Source organism: Curcuma longa, chromosome 21 (assembly GCF_044706935.1).
Source record: "Curcuma longa cultivar G26 ecotype Majalengka, Jawa Barat chromosome 21, ITB_CL_G26_1.1, whole genome shotgun sequence".
NCBI classification, from domain to species: Eukaryota; Viridiplantae; Streptophyta; class Magnoliopsida; order Zingiberales; family Zingiberaceae; genus Curcuma; species Curcuma longa.
This window is the reverse complement of record NC_133881.1, coordinates 8,367,375-8,385,230: the sequence shown is the minus strand read 5'-3', so window position 1 is coordinate 8,385,230 and position 17,856 is coordinate 8,367,375. Positions and strand designations below refer to the sequence as shown.

Genomic DNA, 17,856 nt, shown 5'->3' with positions numbered 1-17,856 from the left:
CACAAATATTCTTCTTGCAACATATTACACATTCCCTCAGCGTTTTCATCCTCAGAAGGAACTAATAGAATCCTCAGCGTTTACAAATAACCTTTTGACTACTGTACTTCTTCTACAGATACAAAATCTCCATCTAGCATAGCAATGAATCATGAGCCACTCCATTCACTTACTTGGAAAAGGCTTGGACCAAACTGATTGAACTTTGGCCTTCCTCTGTGAAGCAAACACAAACCATGATATAGATATGAGAAGTGCCTTGGGCTTTTCCTGGCATTTCTGATTAAACGATGTCGAAGAAGATCCTTTGCACTCGGTCGCTGGATTCACTCAGAGGTGTAAGATGTAACCATGAAGAGTCTACCAGAAAATACTTCAATTAGTTTAAAGAGTTTACCTCTGCAGGATTTTTCCTCAAACATAAAGATACAAATTCTTTCATAGGCCGAGAGAATGGTCATCGAGCTGCATAGAACAAAATGATCATTAAATTCCATACTAGTTTATCATAAGAAAAGAGAAAAACAAACCTGAGGAGGGTTTTCTTTTGGTATCATGAAAAGAACCCTCATTGGATGGATATCAGCCAAAGGAGGCTCACCTTTGGCCATCTCGATCGCAGTAATTCCTAAAGACCAAATATCTGCCTGCATATCCAGTAAGCTTTGTGCAAATGAAACCATTCAATTCTAACTTGTAGGAAAGTTTCTCAAGTCACCTTCTCATTGTATCCTTCAGAATTTTGAATCACTTCAGGAGCCATCCAAAATGGAGTTCCAACAAAAGTCTGAAATGTTCTACACTTGTCAGTAAGTCCATGTTAATTTATGTATTGACTTTTATTAATTATACATGAATAACTGTAATTGATTATCAAAATACCTTCCTTCTCGAAATTGTCTTTGTCACTTGTGCAGAAACACCAAAATCTGCAACCTAATTTGGAAACATGATACTTGCACTTGCATCAATATCCAGATTTGCATGGGAAGGAATAGAACAGAATCGAAAAACAGACCTTAACATCTCCTTTTTCAGTCAAAAGAATGTTTGCAGCTGCAGAATATAAAGTTAACATATGCAGCATTATGAAATCTTAAGCAATATTTGAAGGTTGAGGCATTGTTACATGAACATTAGCAGAGGAACAATGAAGGCATTACCTTTTATATCCCGGTGAATCTTTCCTTCGCCGTGTAGATACTCGATTGCGTGCAGCAAGTCGCGCAAAATGCAAGCGATAGAGATTTCATCCAAAGGATGATCAGGTCGAAGCTAGGAGAACAAAGTTTAAGCAATCTTGAATGTACTACTTAAAATTCAAGTTTCTATAGTTACTTAAGATATGATTGTTGTGAATTACAACTAAGGAACAAATGCATTCTTCTGAAAGAGCAAAAACACAGTAACTGGTTGCAGCTCCAGAATTATGATTGTCATGAACTACAACTAAAGAAGAAACTGTATGATTGAACTCACTAGATCAGCGACAGAACCACCGGCCATGTATTCCATAACGATCCACAGTTTTGTTTGGTTGAGATAGGATCCATAGTAGTCAGTAATATATGGTGATCTACATTGGGACAAAACTGATATTTCCTGGAAGGCATGCCTTTTATTAGAAACAGAAGTGATTTAGTATGGTTTGCAGATGCCGAGAACAATTGAAGCTAACCTTGTGAATATCTTCAATGTCATCCTCCATGCAATTGAAAAAAAATTGCAAACATATATAATCTACGTCAGGAAGAAGAGGACAAGTATAGGTTTTGGGTTTGTTTTGAATTCTTGTATCAAGTGGAAACTCACGTTTCTTCCAAGTCAATGACTTTAATTGCAACCTCTTTGCTCATCTCCTTGTCAAACCTGGCAGGAGAAGAACTAGTTCATGTTCGGTATTTCACTGCAATGCAACAAACTGTGATGAGCAATGTGAAGGAGCATATAACAGAGCATAAATTTGAACACTAGAGCAATGCATAAATGGAAGCATAGATGAGCTTGTAGAAACATATTTGAACTGTATTGTTAACCAGATCCAGCATCCAAAAACCAAACTTCCAGAACAACAGCTGCTCTCCATCGTCGACCTTTATAAGTACTGCAATTTTGTAGAGAAACATATTTTAAATTAAGAATCAATCTACTGGCAGTGTTGAATTCAAGGGTAGCTTACAGAGAAGAAGAGTATATGGGAGGCATTGGTGATATGGATGATCTATTGATTTTGTTAACCAAACCTTGCATGGCCTGTTTGAGCAAGTTTATAAACATTAACAACAAATTCTAATATCAGAAGAAAAGGTATGAACAATTTGGCACCAACTCACTGGAGCTCTAAAGGCTGAACTATGGGCTGCTATCTCAAACATGCAGCAACCTTAAATTTTTCACAGTCGACAGTCAAAAAGTATTTTACCATGATTCTATCTGAGCTTTTTACAAACAAAAGTTCAATGTCAGATCTTACCAAGTGACCAGATATCCGATTTGTATCCGTAAGGTGTATCAGCTAAGATCTCTGGACAGATGCAGTTTGGAGTGCCTACCACCTTCAGAAACATGTTTGCATAACAAAATCATGGAAACTAAAGATTAAGTTTATGAAACTAAAGATTTAGTGAAGGAATGAACTGCCCTACTGTTGAAGCAAGACCTTCTGCATTGAGCAATTTTGAGAGTCCGAAGTCACCTGCAAGCATGCAAATAAGAAAAAAAAAATCTGCTCTCTTGTGTTTATAAGAGAATTGCACTTGATCTTACCTAGTCGAACATCATCATCCTTGGTGAGAAATATGTTAGAACACTGAAACAAAAAGGAAAAAGGCAAATTATAAGACAAGGACAGAAGTAAGATCATTGCAAGAAAATGGGGGATGATACGGTATTCTGTACCTTGATATCACGATGGAGTACGCGGTTGGAATGGAGGTAATCAACAGCCAAGAGCAACTGCGTGAACCATTTGCAGATCCTCTGCAAGCCAAAATGAAGTCATCAAAATGAGAGACAGAGAGAGACAGAAGGGATTTAGCAGAAACCACCTCCTCAGAGAAGAACACGCCCCTGGCTTTCTTTATTTTGCTCCTTTCGATGGACGGTGGTGAAAGGCGACGGACGGCTCCTTTCGACGGACGGTGGTGAAAGGCGAAGGGGCTGCGGTGTTGGCTTGCTCTGTCGGCTATGAAGGAGGAAGAAGATGAGGTAGGGCGGCGGCGGTAGACGGTGGAGAAGGAAGAAGTAGGGCTCGGGTTTATGAGGGAAGGGGCGTGAATACGAAGGAGGAAGAAGATGAGGTAGGGGGCTGCGGTGTTGAAAGGCGACGGACGGCTCCTTCCGACGGACGGTGGTGAAAGGCGAAGGGGCTGCGGTGTTGGCTTGCTCTGTCGGCTACGAAGGAGGAAGAAGATGAGGTAGGGCGGCGGCGGTAGACGGTGGAGAAGGAAGAAGTAGGGCTCGGGTTTATGAGGGAAGGGGCGCGAATATAATAGTTCCTATTAAAATAAGGAATGCAAATGAAACCGAGGTTAAAAAGGTTATTCGGCGTGTAGTGGAAGAAATATTTGGAGGGAGAGAGGGAAAGAAAAAACGAAAATATACAACGGTTTTAAATTGTTGTTATAGCTTCCAAAACCGTTGTTGAAAGCGCAAATAGACATCGATTTTAAAATGTTGTTATAGCTTCCAAAACCGTTGTTGAAAGCGCAAATAGACAACGGTTCTCAAACCGTTGTCGTAGTCTTCAAAAACCGTTGTTGAAAGCGCACATAGACATCGGTTTTAAAACCGTTGTTGTAGCCTCCAAAAATCGTTGTCGTAGGCTCCAACCGATGTCTCAAAGACATCGGTTTTTGTTAAAACCGTTGTTAAAAAGTAAAAGACATCGGTTTTGACATAAAACCGATGTCTTTTGAGTGTTGTTAAAGACCGATTTTCTTGTAGTGATCAAAAGTCGTCACGTAAGTGGTGGAATAGGAGGAAGATCCTTTAATATTAACTCAGTCAAATCTCTAGGCGGTTGTTGTACTTTTGATCGAACATAAACTGCATCCTCAGATAGTCTGACCTCTAGAATCTTACAATCATCATCATAAAATACTTCGTCATACACTGGCTCGCTAATTGACTCGGTCTCATCTTTATCATAAATTGGATCATCGACTATTTCAATCTTGTCGTCTATATCTTTCTCAAAAAAAATTGTATCCAAATAAAAATAAAAGAACTTATGACCTTTAAGATTTTGAGCACTACGATCACAGTGTAAGACTTTCTCATCTAGAACCTGCCTATCACAATCTTGACCACATACCTCACGATCTTCAAGATCTTGTGTCATTAGACGTTGGAACTCAGTCTCATCTTCATCATAAATTGGATCACCGACTATTTCGATCTTGTCGTCCATATCTTTCTCAAGAAAAATTGTATCCAAGTAAAAAAGAAAAGAACTTACGACCTTTAAGATTTTGGGCACTACGATCACAGTGTGAGGCTTCCTCATCTGGAACTTGCCTATCACGATCTTGACCACGTACCTCACGATCTTCAAAATCTTGAACCGTTAGACACTGGAATAATTCCATGACTTGTCTTTATAGATCTTCAAGTATCTTATCTTTGGTGCTATGATCAAGGTGCAAGGCTTCCTCAGCCAGAACCTGCCTATCACGACCACGATCATGAACCTAACGATCTTCAAGATCTTGCACTACTATACGTTAGAATAACTCCGTAACTTGTCTCTGTGGATCAAGAATCTCGTCTTGGGTATTACGATCACGGTGTGAGACTTCCTCTGCCAGAACCTGTCTGTCACGACCATGATAACAACCATGACGACAATCCGTCAGATCTTGAAAGCTTTGATACCAACTGACGCCGAGTGGGATAGTGATTATCCCGGGGACAGTATTGAATCCGTGGATTCGACTGCGAACGCCGAAAATAATCTTCTAAAACCTGTTAATTCGGAAGAATAACAAGAGATAGGGAAATAAACGACATTGTCGAAAATATTATTAAACTAAAATTTCTTCTCATCACAGCTCAAAGAGGAATATAATTGCATCAGAAGACATAAACTAATCATGTTGTTAGATGCTCCAGTATCAGTTTGTTAATTTATTGAGTGAATCAATGGCATACACACTCCCCAATATAATACAATTTTAAGATAAATATGAGAAACAAAAGCAAAATTAGACAGTATTTGTTACATAATGAAAGTGGAAGTCTGGCATATTAATTTTCACTTTCGGTTTGGTATGTCTGTCATTGGGTAATCACTTAATTGGTCAAGCTGAATGATCTCCCTAATGGTGAAGTAAAAAAAGTGTGAAGTAGTTGATAGAGGTGAACTCAAGTCTAGGAGGAATCTAAATGATGACGAAAGAGTGCAACCTTGTCATCCATCACAGGTAAGTTAGTGTACTGATGCTTGCTTTCTATTCAGTTAAGCAAGAGATCAATGTCTAGGTACAATAACATTGTGTTCAGAATAATAACTTTCTCTTTTTTTAAAGTTAGCACTAGGTATTCAACTCTTCGGATAGACTAATCCTGGGGATGATCAGTTCAATCCCATGAAAGTTTCTTACCGACTACTAGGATAAATCGGGAAGCACTCGTAGTGGGCGACCCAACAGTCCAATATTTTTAAGTCAACCACCCATTGAGAGAACTTCATCTGACAATTTGTCATAGCTAAGACTCGCTCCTTATATACCTTGGAAATTATACAGACACCCTGTCATTGCACCGTAGCCCCGGGGCTAATAACTTTCTCTTTGTTTCTTATAGAAAAGGATTGGGATGACAATAAATTTGGAGTTGAGAACAAAGCGTATTTCTATGCAGTTTCTTTTGTTAAAGATGCTAAAGTTGCCCATGAACTGAAGCATTATTGAAAAGTAGGTGTTCATGAGTACAATGTACATTTTATTGAGATATTTAAATTACCTTAAAGTAACTCCCATTTGGCTCATTGATTTATTTATTGAAAGCTAATGCCTCGATTTATTTTGTTAGGTTGTAATGTGGATATACATGTTACAATCAAAGTTGAAAGTGTCAATTCAATTCCAAATTTGCACTCCATAATTTTTGCATCTGATGGGGTAAGTACTTGAAATATCATAAAGAAATGGCTTGTTAATGTTGGTCCCGGTAGCTTCTGGAGAATGCAAATTGATATGACTCGTCGAGGCTAGTGTTCAACACTATCTCCGTAAACGATATTGCTCTGCTACGGTGCTAACGGATAGCAGCAATTCGTTCCCAAGATACAACGACGAACGTCTCAAAATAGTAGCACTTCAAATTCCGAGACTGGCGAACCTTCTTCTAGGTTTTTTGGACTCCGAATACACTAGATGAGATGAATGCAGAAGGAAATAGGAGAATCGATGAATTGATCGATGAAATTTCCAATCTGAAAGGATCTATTTATACCAAATGAAGAGGTCCAATCTGAAAGGATCTATTTATACTAAATGAAAAGGTTGAATACTCTTTGGGTGAGTGGATGTATCCTTTGGGATGGATCGTCCGATCTGGAGGGTTGTAACCCTTCACATAGCCCTCTTAATCTCATCCATCAGTTCTGAAGGGTTGTGACCCTCAGATCTCTCCTCTTGTCATCAGCTGTCGGATCTGGATCTAATGATCCATTCAATCTGACACTTCAGATCAAGTCTCATCCTAAGCGGTCAGATCATGACTCTTTGTGATCCAACGCTCCAGATCACATCACATGTGATCCATCACACCTCTTTGATCAATGGTTGTCATCCGTTCGCCCAATCAACAGCCCAGTCATCTCTTCTTGCCCACGTGGATGCCACATAGGCACTGTCACGTCATATGTAAGCCTGACACGTCATCCAAGTGCTACGTAGGCAATGCAATGTCATCTGGAGCATAAATTTAAGTTCCTCGCGACGACGCGTACGCGCGAAGAGCAAAGTGCGTCGATAAAGCGCCCATTGCGCACGTGCGCACGTGGTGGGTGGCGGGCTCATAGGTATGAGCACCTGCTCGCCCTTGAGAAGAGAGCACATGAGCTTTTTGTGTTAACTCTATTAACACAGCATCATTAATAAGGAAAGGAAGCCCATCGAAAATTTTCGATGTGGGACTATTCCCCATGCATTTCCTTATATAACATTAATTAACAATTAATGTTATTTTGGGTCGATTTTAAACAATTAATTTCTCATTCACCCTTAATCGATTTTGAGCAAATTAATAGTTTAAATTTATCTACGCAAAACGTAGATTTCGATTTTGAAGTCAATTACGACTTTCATCTATTGATGACATTTCAATTTTTCCATAAAATCGTATTGGTCCATTAAGACCCCAATATCCAACAATTAACTCAATACTTAGATATTTTGTTGGAAATTAAGATATGATTATTAATGCTGACAAGGAATTATATGTTGAATATTTGTTCGGAGCTTTAAAATTTGTCATGCTTTGCTAAGATATTATGTGCTGAGTAATTTTATGTTGTCAGTATGGTTAAAACCTAAAGTTTATATCTATCTTCAGCCGGTGCAAGAAGTTCTTAGCAAATTAGAATTTATGACAATGCATGTAACACTTGACTTTTACAACTTTATGCGTTGCTTTACTCTTTTTTAAGTGATTCCTTTCTAGCTTTTTGTTGTCTTTGTTCTTCTACAACTTTATGTTGTTCCACCTGCGTGAAAATAATTTCTTTGAAAAGTAAGATCTTAGTAAGATTGTTCTCTCAAATAGACTAAGCGTGTATGATTTGCCGGTATATAAATTCATAAATTTTTAAGTATATAATTATCAGAGTATTGTCTTTCTTTTCTATTATTTTTTTACTTGATTGAAATAACCTTTTTGCTTATTAGATACTCACTTAAAGCTGTTAAGGTTATGTACACTATAGCTCTTAGGATTGAAGTAACTCTAAATAGTGAAGTACCAACTAATCTTGGTTAGGCATTTACGGTAACAATCATATATATGTTCTTATCATTATGACTTATACCTATTGCTTGATTTACTAATAATCATTTGTTCTAAAATCTTCTCTTAATGTGAGCACTTGGAGGAATGATATTTGAGAAATTTGAATTAAGTCCTATGATTTTTTACAGAGATTTAAGGATACACTTGGAAGATAGAAAGTGAAGACTAATATTAGATGTATATAAAATGATACTTTTTAATTTTCTCATTTGATATAACATTTAATATTTTAAATTATTTTTATTAACTTTATATTTTCATTGTTTTATTGTACTTATACAAATATATGCATTGTGTTTGTAGGTGACAAGTACTTGAATTTTGCTTACAATATAATAGTGGAAGATGACTCATAGTAAATTAGTTGAGTTTTTATTTTAGAAGACTTTGTTAGTTCTAAAATTTAATATTTTGAGTACATTTTATTAGTGTATAGTTAGTTTTGGATGTGAAAGATTTATCATTAATATTGCATTTGTAAATTTGACTCAAATGATTGTAGATGAATAAAAATTATCTATTAGCTCTTTAAATTGTCTTTTGAAAATTTTTTCTATTCTATGTGATGGATGAATTGTAATAATGTGTAAATTTTGAATTAAAATTATATATTTTGAATAAATATCATGATAATTTTTAATGTCTTTATAAATTAATATAACTGATATTTAATAGTATCATTATAGATTAGTTAAGGTTGCATTTTAAAATGACATTTAAATTATCATTACTTTAAATAAAAATTTATAATTGTCAATATAAATTAGTTTAGGTGATATTTAAATTTGTCCTTATTACAATAATAATAAGGCATTCATAAATGTCTTTGAAAACATGATTCTTTCCTAACATTTTTTTATTGTCATTATATCCCTAAAATTAAGATACTTTTGAAGTTAACATTGATATTTTATAATGATATTATAAAAATATCAGGAATGTCGGAGGACCTAAGACGGCATCACTTTATAAGGCGTTTATTGATGATGTCACTATAACTTTAATGTCACTAAAAGTATATCATAATGGCGTTTATGTGTGCCCTTAAAAAGCAGTATTGTTGTAGTGATATATTTGTAAACTAATTGAAATTGATGCAACACACCTAAGTGGCAAGTATCCTAGTGTATTATTGATGCCCACAATAGTAGATGGTAATGAAAATCTATAGGATCGAGTGTGTGATAGAAGAGGCTTGAATATCATGCTTCATATTGTTAGGATCATCCCGGTACAATGCGCGTGTTTACATATTTCGCAAACGTGCGCAGCGAAAATATACAAATAATTAAAACTAATTAGTATACAACACACACATGCAAAACAGGAAATAACATTTATAAGGTATGATGGGAAATTAAAATATTCTAGAAAATTAAATAATTCTGCGCGTACCTTTCCGATAACATTTGAGCAGGATTGGTATCAATTGAGCGGTTCTTGTCGAAGTCCCGCCTCTATTGGTGATCCACGCTAAGCTCCCATTTGGACGACTTCGGAAGCCACGAGTCGCGTCATCGTCTTCGGTACTAGCCGATGATCGATGATGATCGAATTGAGAGAAGTCTTATTCCAGAAACTACGCAACAATGTTTATCGCGATCGTTCTGGGGCTTTCTAACTATCGCTGAGAATCGTATTCATAGTTATCGGTGGTCAACCATTGAAGCATTCCTTTTTGATGTGGTTCCTGAAAGCTTCATAAGCTCCCGGGTGTAAGATCTGTACGCGCTAGAGGGGGGGTGAATAGTGCGTGTCACTTGGCATTTGATGTGGTCGGTTGCTCCTTTGCCGTCGGTGGTGCCGTCCGAATCTTTTGAGTAGGACACTTATTTTTAAAGTGCACTCTCTCCCTGCACTTAAAACATATTATATAATTTTTAAAACAAACTTTTAAACACATACCTTTCTCCCCCTCTATCTTTGCCGTCTTGCTCCCTTGGCGGTTAGTCCAATCAAGAGCGCACCAGCTCTGATACCAATTGTAGGATCGTGTACGCGCTAGAGGGGGGTGAATAGCGCGTGTCACTTTTTCGGAATCTTTCGTTAACTATCAGAATACTTAAGCAGCGGAATTAGTAATAAGAGACAGAGGACACACTGGATTTACTTGGTTCCTAACCCCCCAGGGTTAGTACGTCCAAGGCCTAATTCGGGAGGCGCCCGTCCACTAGTGGTCTCCTTTCCGAACGTCGTTCAGAGGTGGAGCAACCCGTCTTACAGTCCAAGAAATAATACAAATAAATAAAGAACAAATAAACCAAACACTTAGCCGATTCGGAAGTCCTGAGCGCCGCACACTCCTCCTGGATCTTCCCCGGTTGCACGTGCCTGGCCCCGTTCGCGTTCAATAGCGGCTCTTGTCGGAAGGAAGGCGTATCAATTGTTGTTTTCAGCTGCTGGTCGAAGCCTCCTTATATACTGGTCCTGAGTCGACTCAGATGCCCATCTGGGTCGACTCCAGCTGACGTGGCAGATCAACTTTTATCGCTTCCGCCCGTTATCCTGTCTGAGTCGACTCCAGTTGACTTCTGAGTCGATTCCAATTGATGTGGCGTCAACTGCGATAAGTCTTGACTCTGCGTCAGCCTGAGTCGACTCAAAACCTTATCTGAGTCGACTCCACTGCCGAGTCGACTCAAGTCTCCGGTTGAGTCGACTCAACTCAGGTTTGACCAGAGTTGACTTTGAGCTTGACTTTGAGTTGACTTTGCTTGCTTCACCTCTGCTTTTCCCTCTTGCTTCCAGCTCCTAGTTCCTGCAAGACAAGCATACAAGCAAGCAAACAAAACAACCTAAAGTGTTACCTAGTAGGTCTAATTTCAGATTTCTACCGAAATCTTGGGTTAGTCTAACCCACTCCATTCTGGAGAATTCATGCCAACCAAGTCCTCCAGACTTGTTGGACTTGTGCTCAGCTCTCTCCTCGCTCCCCAGGATTTTTGCTGCGGTTCGGTTCTCTCTAACCAACTCAAACTTCTGCTGCAACTCGATCACCCAGACCAGCCCAGACTTTTGCTGCGACTCGGTCACCTAGACCAGCCCAGACTTCTGCTGCGACTCGGTCACCTAGACCAGCCCAGACTTCACCTGGTGCACTTGACTCTGTCAAGACTTCCGCCTGATCCTCCAAATCAGGACTTTCCTTTGCCTAGACTTTCCCTTGCCCAGCTTCACTCACCAGGACTTCCCTTGCCCGATCGTCCAGATCAGGACTTCCACTGCCTAGTCTAACCGACTAGGTTTTCTTGCTCACTTCCACACATCCAAACATCAAGTCCTGTTTGGATCAACCCTTGGTCAAACTGACCAGACTTAGGTGTATTGTCAAACATCGAAACTCTAGGTAAGATCTTAGTGCACCTTGCACCAACACTGGGAAGTTGACATACGATCGTTAAACAATCGATGTCGATCAACAACGACAGAAAAACTATCTGATAATTGAAAATAATTTCTGATTATCAAATAGCATATTCCAATGGCCAAACTCTAATACAATCCTACCCTCTTCTACACGGCCGAAATAGAGCACGAACAAGGAGACGGCCAAAACAGAGCAGGAACAGAAGACTAGGGTTTCTCCTCCTTGGCTTCTTCCCTCCTCCAGCGTGGCAAGATTGAAACAGGGACGTCCGTGTCTACGCTCTCGGCCTAGGGCTTGGCCGTCTTGCTTCTCTGGCGCGGTGGGCAAAGACAGCCCGAGCACGAAGGACCAAGGCGGTTGACGGGCGATCGCGCGAAGCAGCAAGGCAGGTGGTCGCGCGGAGGGCCAATCGCGGGAAGATGGCTCTGCAGGCAGCGATGTGTCGCGTGGAGAAGAAGACAAGGATCAGCGCCTTTGCGGAGAGGATCGCAGCTGGCACTGTGCTCTTCTGGCTTCTTTGGTGGTCGACGAGCAACAGGTGAGCGGTGTCGCAGGCGCACAACGCTCATGAAGGTGGCGGTGTCACGGGCACATAGGGTTTGCAAAGGAGATGTACAGGAGCCCTTCTTGTGTGATTCGGGGAGGAACGCGACGCGGCTCGCTATCGGCATTGGCGGTGTTGCTCTCGGTCCCGCGACCCCTCCACGCGGACGGAAGTGGCGGCGCAACGAGGGAGAAGGGAGACACGGGGGGATGAAGTGCGGTGAATAAAACAGGGGAAAAATCATTAACTCCTCGTTATAACGAGGAGTAGTAATAATTAGGGTTATTTCAGCACCTATTGGTTGAACCGGAGAAAACCAAGATAAATCGGTCCAAAATCTAAACCAGGTTTAACTTTCTTACTGATGCAAATTGACCAATTACTGTAGCAAACTGGTTCACATTTGGTTCGCTTGGTTCAATAACCAAACGATCACCGATTTGACCCAAATTAATTTTGTTCAATTCGTCTTCACAAGATGAAGCTTCTCATCACATCCGTTCTGTCAAACCCTCTTCCATCATGAACCAAACCAAGTTGGTTCAATTTGGTTCAAAATCGAATCGTTAGGTTCACTAACCAAACGACCTCTGATTTGAACGAAGTCAATTTCATTCATTTCATCTTCGTAAGATGAATTCCATCATATTGTCCTTTGTCCGGTCCAACCAGACTTTATTTCTCTCATTCTTAGAATCCAATTCTTAAACTCGTTTTAAGTCCTTCGGAGAACTTGTAATGTGTGTGAACCAATAGATTTTTTATTATGTTGGTTGTCCATAATTAACCATTAATTACAGAATGATCATGAGTGACACCTAGTAGTACATTATGATCCCTAATTGATCAAAAAATCAATGATTGATTCCAGAACGTTTCTAAACCCTTTAGCAGCTCTAATTAAACGTGTCTCGTTCCTTTCACCGTCTTATACCCACTTGGTTCAGGACATGGTCTATGTGTCGGTCCCCACTAGGATGACTACGTCACACCTAGCCCAAGCTGCTTTCTTAACCTGTGGATTCAAGTTACTTGTATATGTGTTCAAGAGTACCGTACTCTTAACATATAATGCTTTGGCCAAAGACTTTTAGTAACAATCCTGACAAGCGACCGCAAGGTATACGTCTCCTTTTTCAAGGAGCGGTGAATCCTCTGTAGGCTATTCAAACATCTTTGGGCACTTCGACTTATACCAAATCATCTCGGGTCCACACCTCCTCAGAGATGTTTACTTAAGATGTCAAAGTATAAGTCTCCATGACCAAGGTGACTTGAATACCACAAGTCAAAGGAAACTCGCACTTAATCTGCACTAAGATCTTCATTGACATATATATCGAACCATATGAAGTTTCAAGGCAGGTCACTCCAATGAACTGATTACCTTTAACCAACATCCACGTATAACTCTCAACATCCAATGTCTAGTGAGATCGACAGAATCAATGACGTCCATGCTCCTCAATTCCTCGACTAGGGATAATTTCAATACATTCATAATTGCACATGTAGAGATGCTCACGAGTTGTGATCCAATCACAAATTCTCTCATGCTATGAATCATATTGCGGACATTCAGTATCTAAGTTTAAGATCTAATCAAACACATATGGAATGCGCACTCAAATAGTGAATTGATATTTATCCAATAAATAGTATAATCATAAGGTGATTGCCTTAGGACACCTCTCAAATCTAATACATATGCATTCGAATTTCGTTCCAAATCAAAAGTCATGCAGTGGAAAGTAATGATAGAATAAAATAAGATACAGTGGTTTTACTTAGTTTGCAGTCTCATGGCTATTACTCCAAGGTCCACAGTCAATTTGACCGCTTTTGATGGGCAATTATTATTAATCTTCTTCTCAAAAGAGAAGAAAGCTTGTTTCTTTTACAATGATGAGGTTCATTAACAGTCATACCAACCCTTACAATAATCAAATAATAAAAAATAATTACAGAAATAATTACAACTAACGAGGCATTACCAAATGCTAAGCTCGTTTGAGCTCATAACGACATCATGGCATCGCGATGTTATTGTGTCGTTGAAGCATGAGCACCACATTTCTAGAGTGATACGAGACTTCGAGGTGGTAGTAAAAGTTGTGTTCTAAAGTTGCTGGTCAAAGCTTCTTTTAAAGGTCATTCAAAATAATTATAGAAATAATTACAACCAACAAGGTGTTACCAAATGCTAGGCTCATTTGAGCTCATAGTGGCATCACGACGTTATTGTGTTATCTTCTTTTAAAGGTCATTCCGGGTGTCTAGATCCCTTCCGGATGCCCCCAACTTGACCTGATCTGATTTGACACCATCGCCCTTTATCCATCTTCAGGCGCCTGGGCCACTAACATGGTAAGAATTGGATAAAGTTTTATCTGACTATGCCTTATCCTTGTTCGGGTGCCTGATCCTTTCCAATCGTCTGGACCTTCGGACGCCTAGAACCAATCCAGTCGCTTAGTGTTCACTATACCGGCCAACTTTGATCTCAAGTTCCTACACCATAGAGTTAGCACAAGCAAGTATAATTATTATGATTAATAGCTTTCTAAGTTGTCCGATCTTAACTTTAGGTCTCCTGTGAAACTTTAGGTTGGACCAACGCCTACTACTCTCCTTCCAAGATTGTGTCCTCACAACTACACTCGAAAGAGTTTACCTGGTGCCAAAAAATAAGAATCACATTTGGTCAATGTTTGCATTTAGTTTTTATGCAAGTGTCCATTTAATCTATATTGTAAATAAACATGGTGTGCGGAGTCACACACAGAAGACCATGTTATCAGTTCCTTATAGATTACAAATAGTGTTCACAACCAAGATGAATTGGACAAACCATTGGATTGGTTGTAGTGTAATTTGGTCTTAGTCTGTCTTGACTATAGAATTACACTAGTATACTCAGTGTGTATTGAGCAGGACCATCTGAGGATTGTTCGATTTATACTGACATATAATCGAACTAAACCTCTGTTGCTATGAATGTACATGCTCTTAATCCGTATATAATAACAAGCACATGTACTTAGTATATACTTCCTTGATTCATCAAAGGGTGAGATTTAGAGCGATAGATCAAAAGGCCCAATGAGTTGGGAAAGTAGTATTATGTACATGGTGTGTTGTTGATTATAGAAGGAAACTGTGTCCTATAATCTAGGCCGATGATGTCCCCTTGAGGAGCTCATAAAGGATTATCATGTAAACCCTGCAGGTGGACTGAGATCCGCATGATAACAAAGGATGAGTGGTACTACTCTCGGAATCAGAAGTTAATTAAATTCGAGTTGTCAGTAACTCATTTAATTAACGGACATACGATATCTTAAACACAGGGAGATTAATGTACTTATAGTAAGAAGGAGCCCATACTATAATATGGGATTGGTGCGGAAGTGCAATAATAACTATCTAGTGGAATGAGTTATTATTGATGGGCTTGAAGTTGGGTGTTCAGGGAGAACACAGGAAGCCCAAGTCCATCAGGAGGCCAAAACTAATTTCTCCTCTAGGTCTCTGCTATAGCCTCTGGATAAAACCTCGTATCCACCTAAGAAAATTATATGAAATTTCAGATAGGAAATTTTAAGAATTTCTGAAATTATTTTTTTCGGAGAAAAATTTTGTTAAGAAATTCTGATTAAAATTTTCGTTACAAAATTATTAATTTTCTTCCGCAGAGAAAATTAATTATGATTTTTCTAATCAAATCTGGATGAGATTTAATTTGATTAGAATCATAATTTTATTTCTTCCGCAGACAAAATTAATTATAATTTTTCTAATCAAATCTCGATAAGATTTGATTTAAGTAGAATTATAATTTTATCTCTTCCGCAGACAAAATTGGTTATGATTTTTCTAATCAAATCTGGATAAGAAGATTTGATTTGATTATAATCATACCAAATTTTGTGAAATGACTAAGCTATAAAAGAGGAGGCTTGCAAAGGGAAAATCACAACTTCTTAGCGAATTTTTCTCCCCTCCTTGTGCTAGGGCCGGCCACATACCTTCCCTCCTTGTGAAGGGTCGGCTTCCCTCCTCCTCCTCTTTTATTCTTATTCTCCTTAGGGCCGGCGCCCTTGGTCCTATTTTCCCCTTAGGGTCGGCGGCCAAGGAGAAGGAAGAAGGAGAAGCAAAAGAGAAAGAAAGGAAGGGTTGGTTCATTGCTTGCTTGTCATCGGAGTAAAGACACTTGGTGGAATCGTCTCGAAGGATCGTTGCCCACACAATGTTCGAGAAGAGGAGAGGAATACAGTAGAAGATCGAGAGATCTTCAACTCCTTCTAGACATCCCATAAAGAAGAGGTATAATTTAATGTTTCCGCTATAATTAAATTATTCCTTTTATCTCAGATTCTGTAAACCAAACACAAGAGCCCAATAATCTAAATGCGTTGATCAAACCTTTGTTTGATTAACTATGAGGGCAACTTGAAAACTTTTTTAGAAAATTTTTGTTCTGCAAGAATTCACCGGAACGGTTTTTCAAGAATTTCCCATCAGAAAGGATTACCAAAAGTCAAATATGTCAAGAACAAAATGTGTGATGCATACCAAGAGGGTAAGCAACCTAAGTCATCACACAAAGGTAAAACTCTAACTAGCACTTCACTTCCTTTAGAATTACTGCATCTAGATCTTTTTGACTATCATAGTACTCCCTCGTTAATGGGGAATAAATATTATTTGGTTATTGTAGATGATTACTCTAGATATGCATGAGTTTATTTTATGAAAAATAAGGATGAGACCTTAGCCATTTTCATAAGTTTTAGCAAAAGGGTAGAAAATGAAAGAACTTTTAAAATCAATAGGATTAGAAGTGATCATGGTGGAGAGTTTGAAAACTCAAACTTCTCCAAATTTTGCTTAGAAAATGGGTACAAGCATGAATTTTCATGTCCAAGAACCCTTCAACAAAATGGAGTTGTTGAGAGGAAAAATAGAGCTTTGCAAGAAGCTGCTAGGACAATGTTAAATGCTTACTCATTACCTACATATTTATGGATGGAAGCAGTTAACACCACTTGCTATATTCAAAATAGGGTGTTAATTCATCGATTTTTAGGAAAAATATCCTTTGAGTTATGGAGTGGAAAGATACCCAAAATCCATAATTTTAGAGTGTTTGGATGTAAGGTTTACATTTTAAACACCAAAGATGATTTAAGAAAATTTGAGGCCAAAGCGGATGAAGGAATCCTGTTGGTTACTCATCCACTAGTAAGGGATATAGGGTATACAACAAGAGAACCCAAATAATTAAGGAGTCATCAAATATTGAATTTGATGAGTCTAATAACACTTACCCTAGAAAATCCCCTATTGATAAAGATATAGATGCAAGAAATCAAGATATAACCCATGCAATTTAAAACTTAAAATTAGGAGGTAATGATCAAGGGGGAGGAAGAGGTGATTTGGATGATGAACGTCAAATTAAAAATAATAAGTGTGATGAGCCCACAAGTTTTAGGACTCTTAGGCATCATCAAGATCACCCTATTGACCAAGTAGTAGAGGATATTGAATAAGGAGTGAGGACTAGATCTCATTTTAAGAATCAAACTAGTCAAATTGCCTTAATTTCACAATTTGAACCAAAATCAATTGATGAAGCTTTAATTGATACCGATTGGATCTTAGCAATGCAAGAAGAGTTAAATCAATTTGAAAGAAGTGAAGTATAAGAGTTAGTTCCAAGACCTAGTGATAACACAATTGTGACAACTAAATGGGTCTTTAAGAACAAATTAGATGATCAAGGTAGAGTGACAAGAAATAAGGCTTGGTTGGCGGCTAGGGGATTTAACCAAGTTAAAAGACTTGATTATGATGAGACCTATGCTCCTGTAGCTAGGTTAGAGTGTTAGTGCAGGAAGCACTAGCAGATCGAACCAATGTTTTGATT

The 17,856-nt window shown here is 38.6% G+C and overlaps 1 protein-coding gene across 1 annotated transcript; it reads right to left on the bottom strand.

The window, feature by feature from the left end:
• Positions 1-438: 438 nt before the first annotated feature.
• LOC141815133 (uncharacterized) lies at positions 439-12,051 on the bottom strand. Its single transcript, XM_074703077.1, has 16 exons — positions 11,730-12,051; positions 3,048-3,184; positions 2,899-2,979; positions 2,767-2,809; positions 2,646-2,695; positions 2,474-2,555; positions 2,334-2,383; positions 2,180-2,253; positions 1,813-1,869; positions 1,480-1,615; positions 1,164-1,275; positions 1,019-1,056; positions 883-936; positions 719-787; positions 531-647; positions 439-465 (listed from the first exon to the last, which is right to left on the bottom strand). The coding sequence occupies exons 1-16, from the start codon at positions 12,049-12,051 to the stop codon at positions 439-441; spliced, it is 1,449 nt and encodes a 482-aa protein (XP_074559178.1).
• Positions 12,052-17,856: the final 5,805 nt, after the last annotated feature.

Bases quoted from the DNA above. Each gene is read 5' to 3' on its own strand.
- LOC141815133 (XM_074703077.1), bottom strand. From the start codon at position 12,051: ATGCCGATAGCGAGCCGCGTCGCGTTCCTCCCCGAATCACACAAGAAG. The intron at 2,696-2,766 runs GTAAGATCAAGT...GCATGCTTGCAG, and splicing joins GGATGATGATGTTCGACTAG to GTGACTTCGGACTCTCAAAA. The intron at 648-718 runs GTGACTTGAGAA...CTGGATATGCAG, and splicing joins CTGAAGGATACAATGAGAAG to GCAGATATTTGGTCTTTAGG.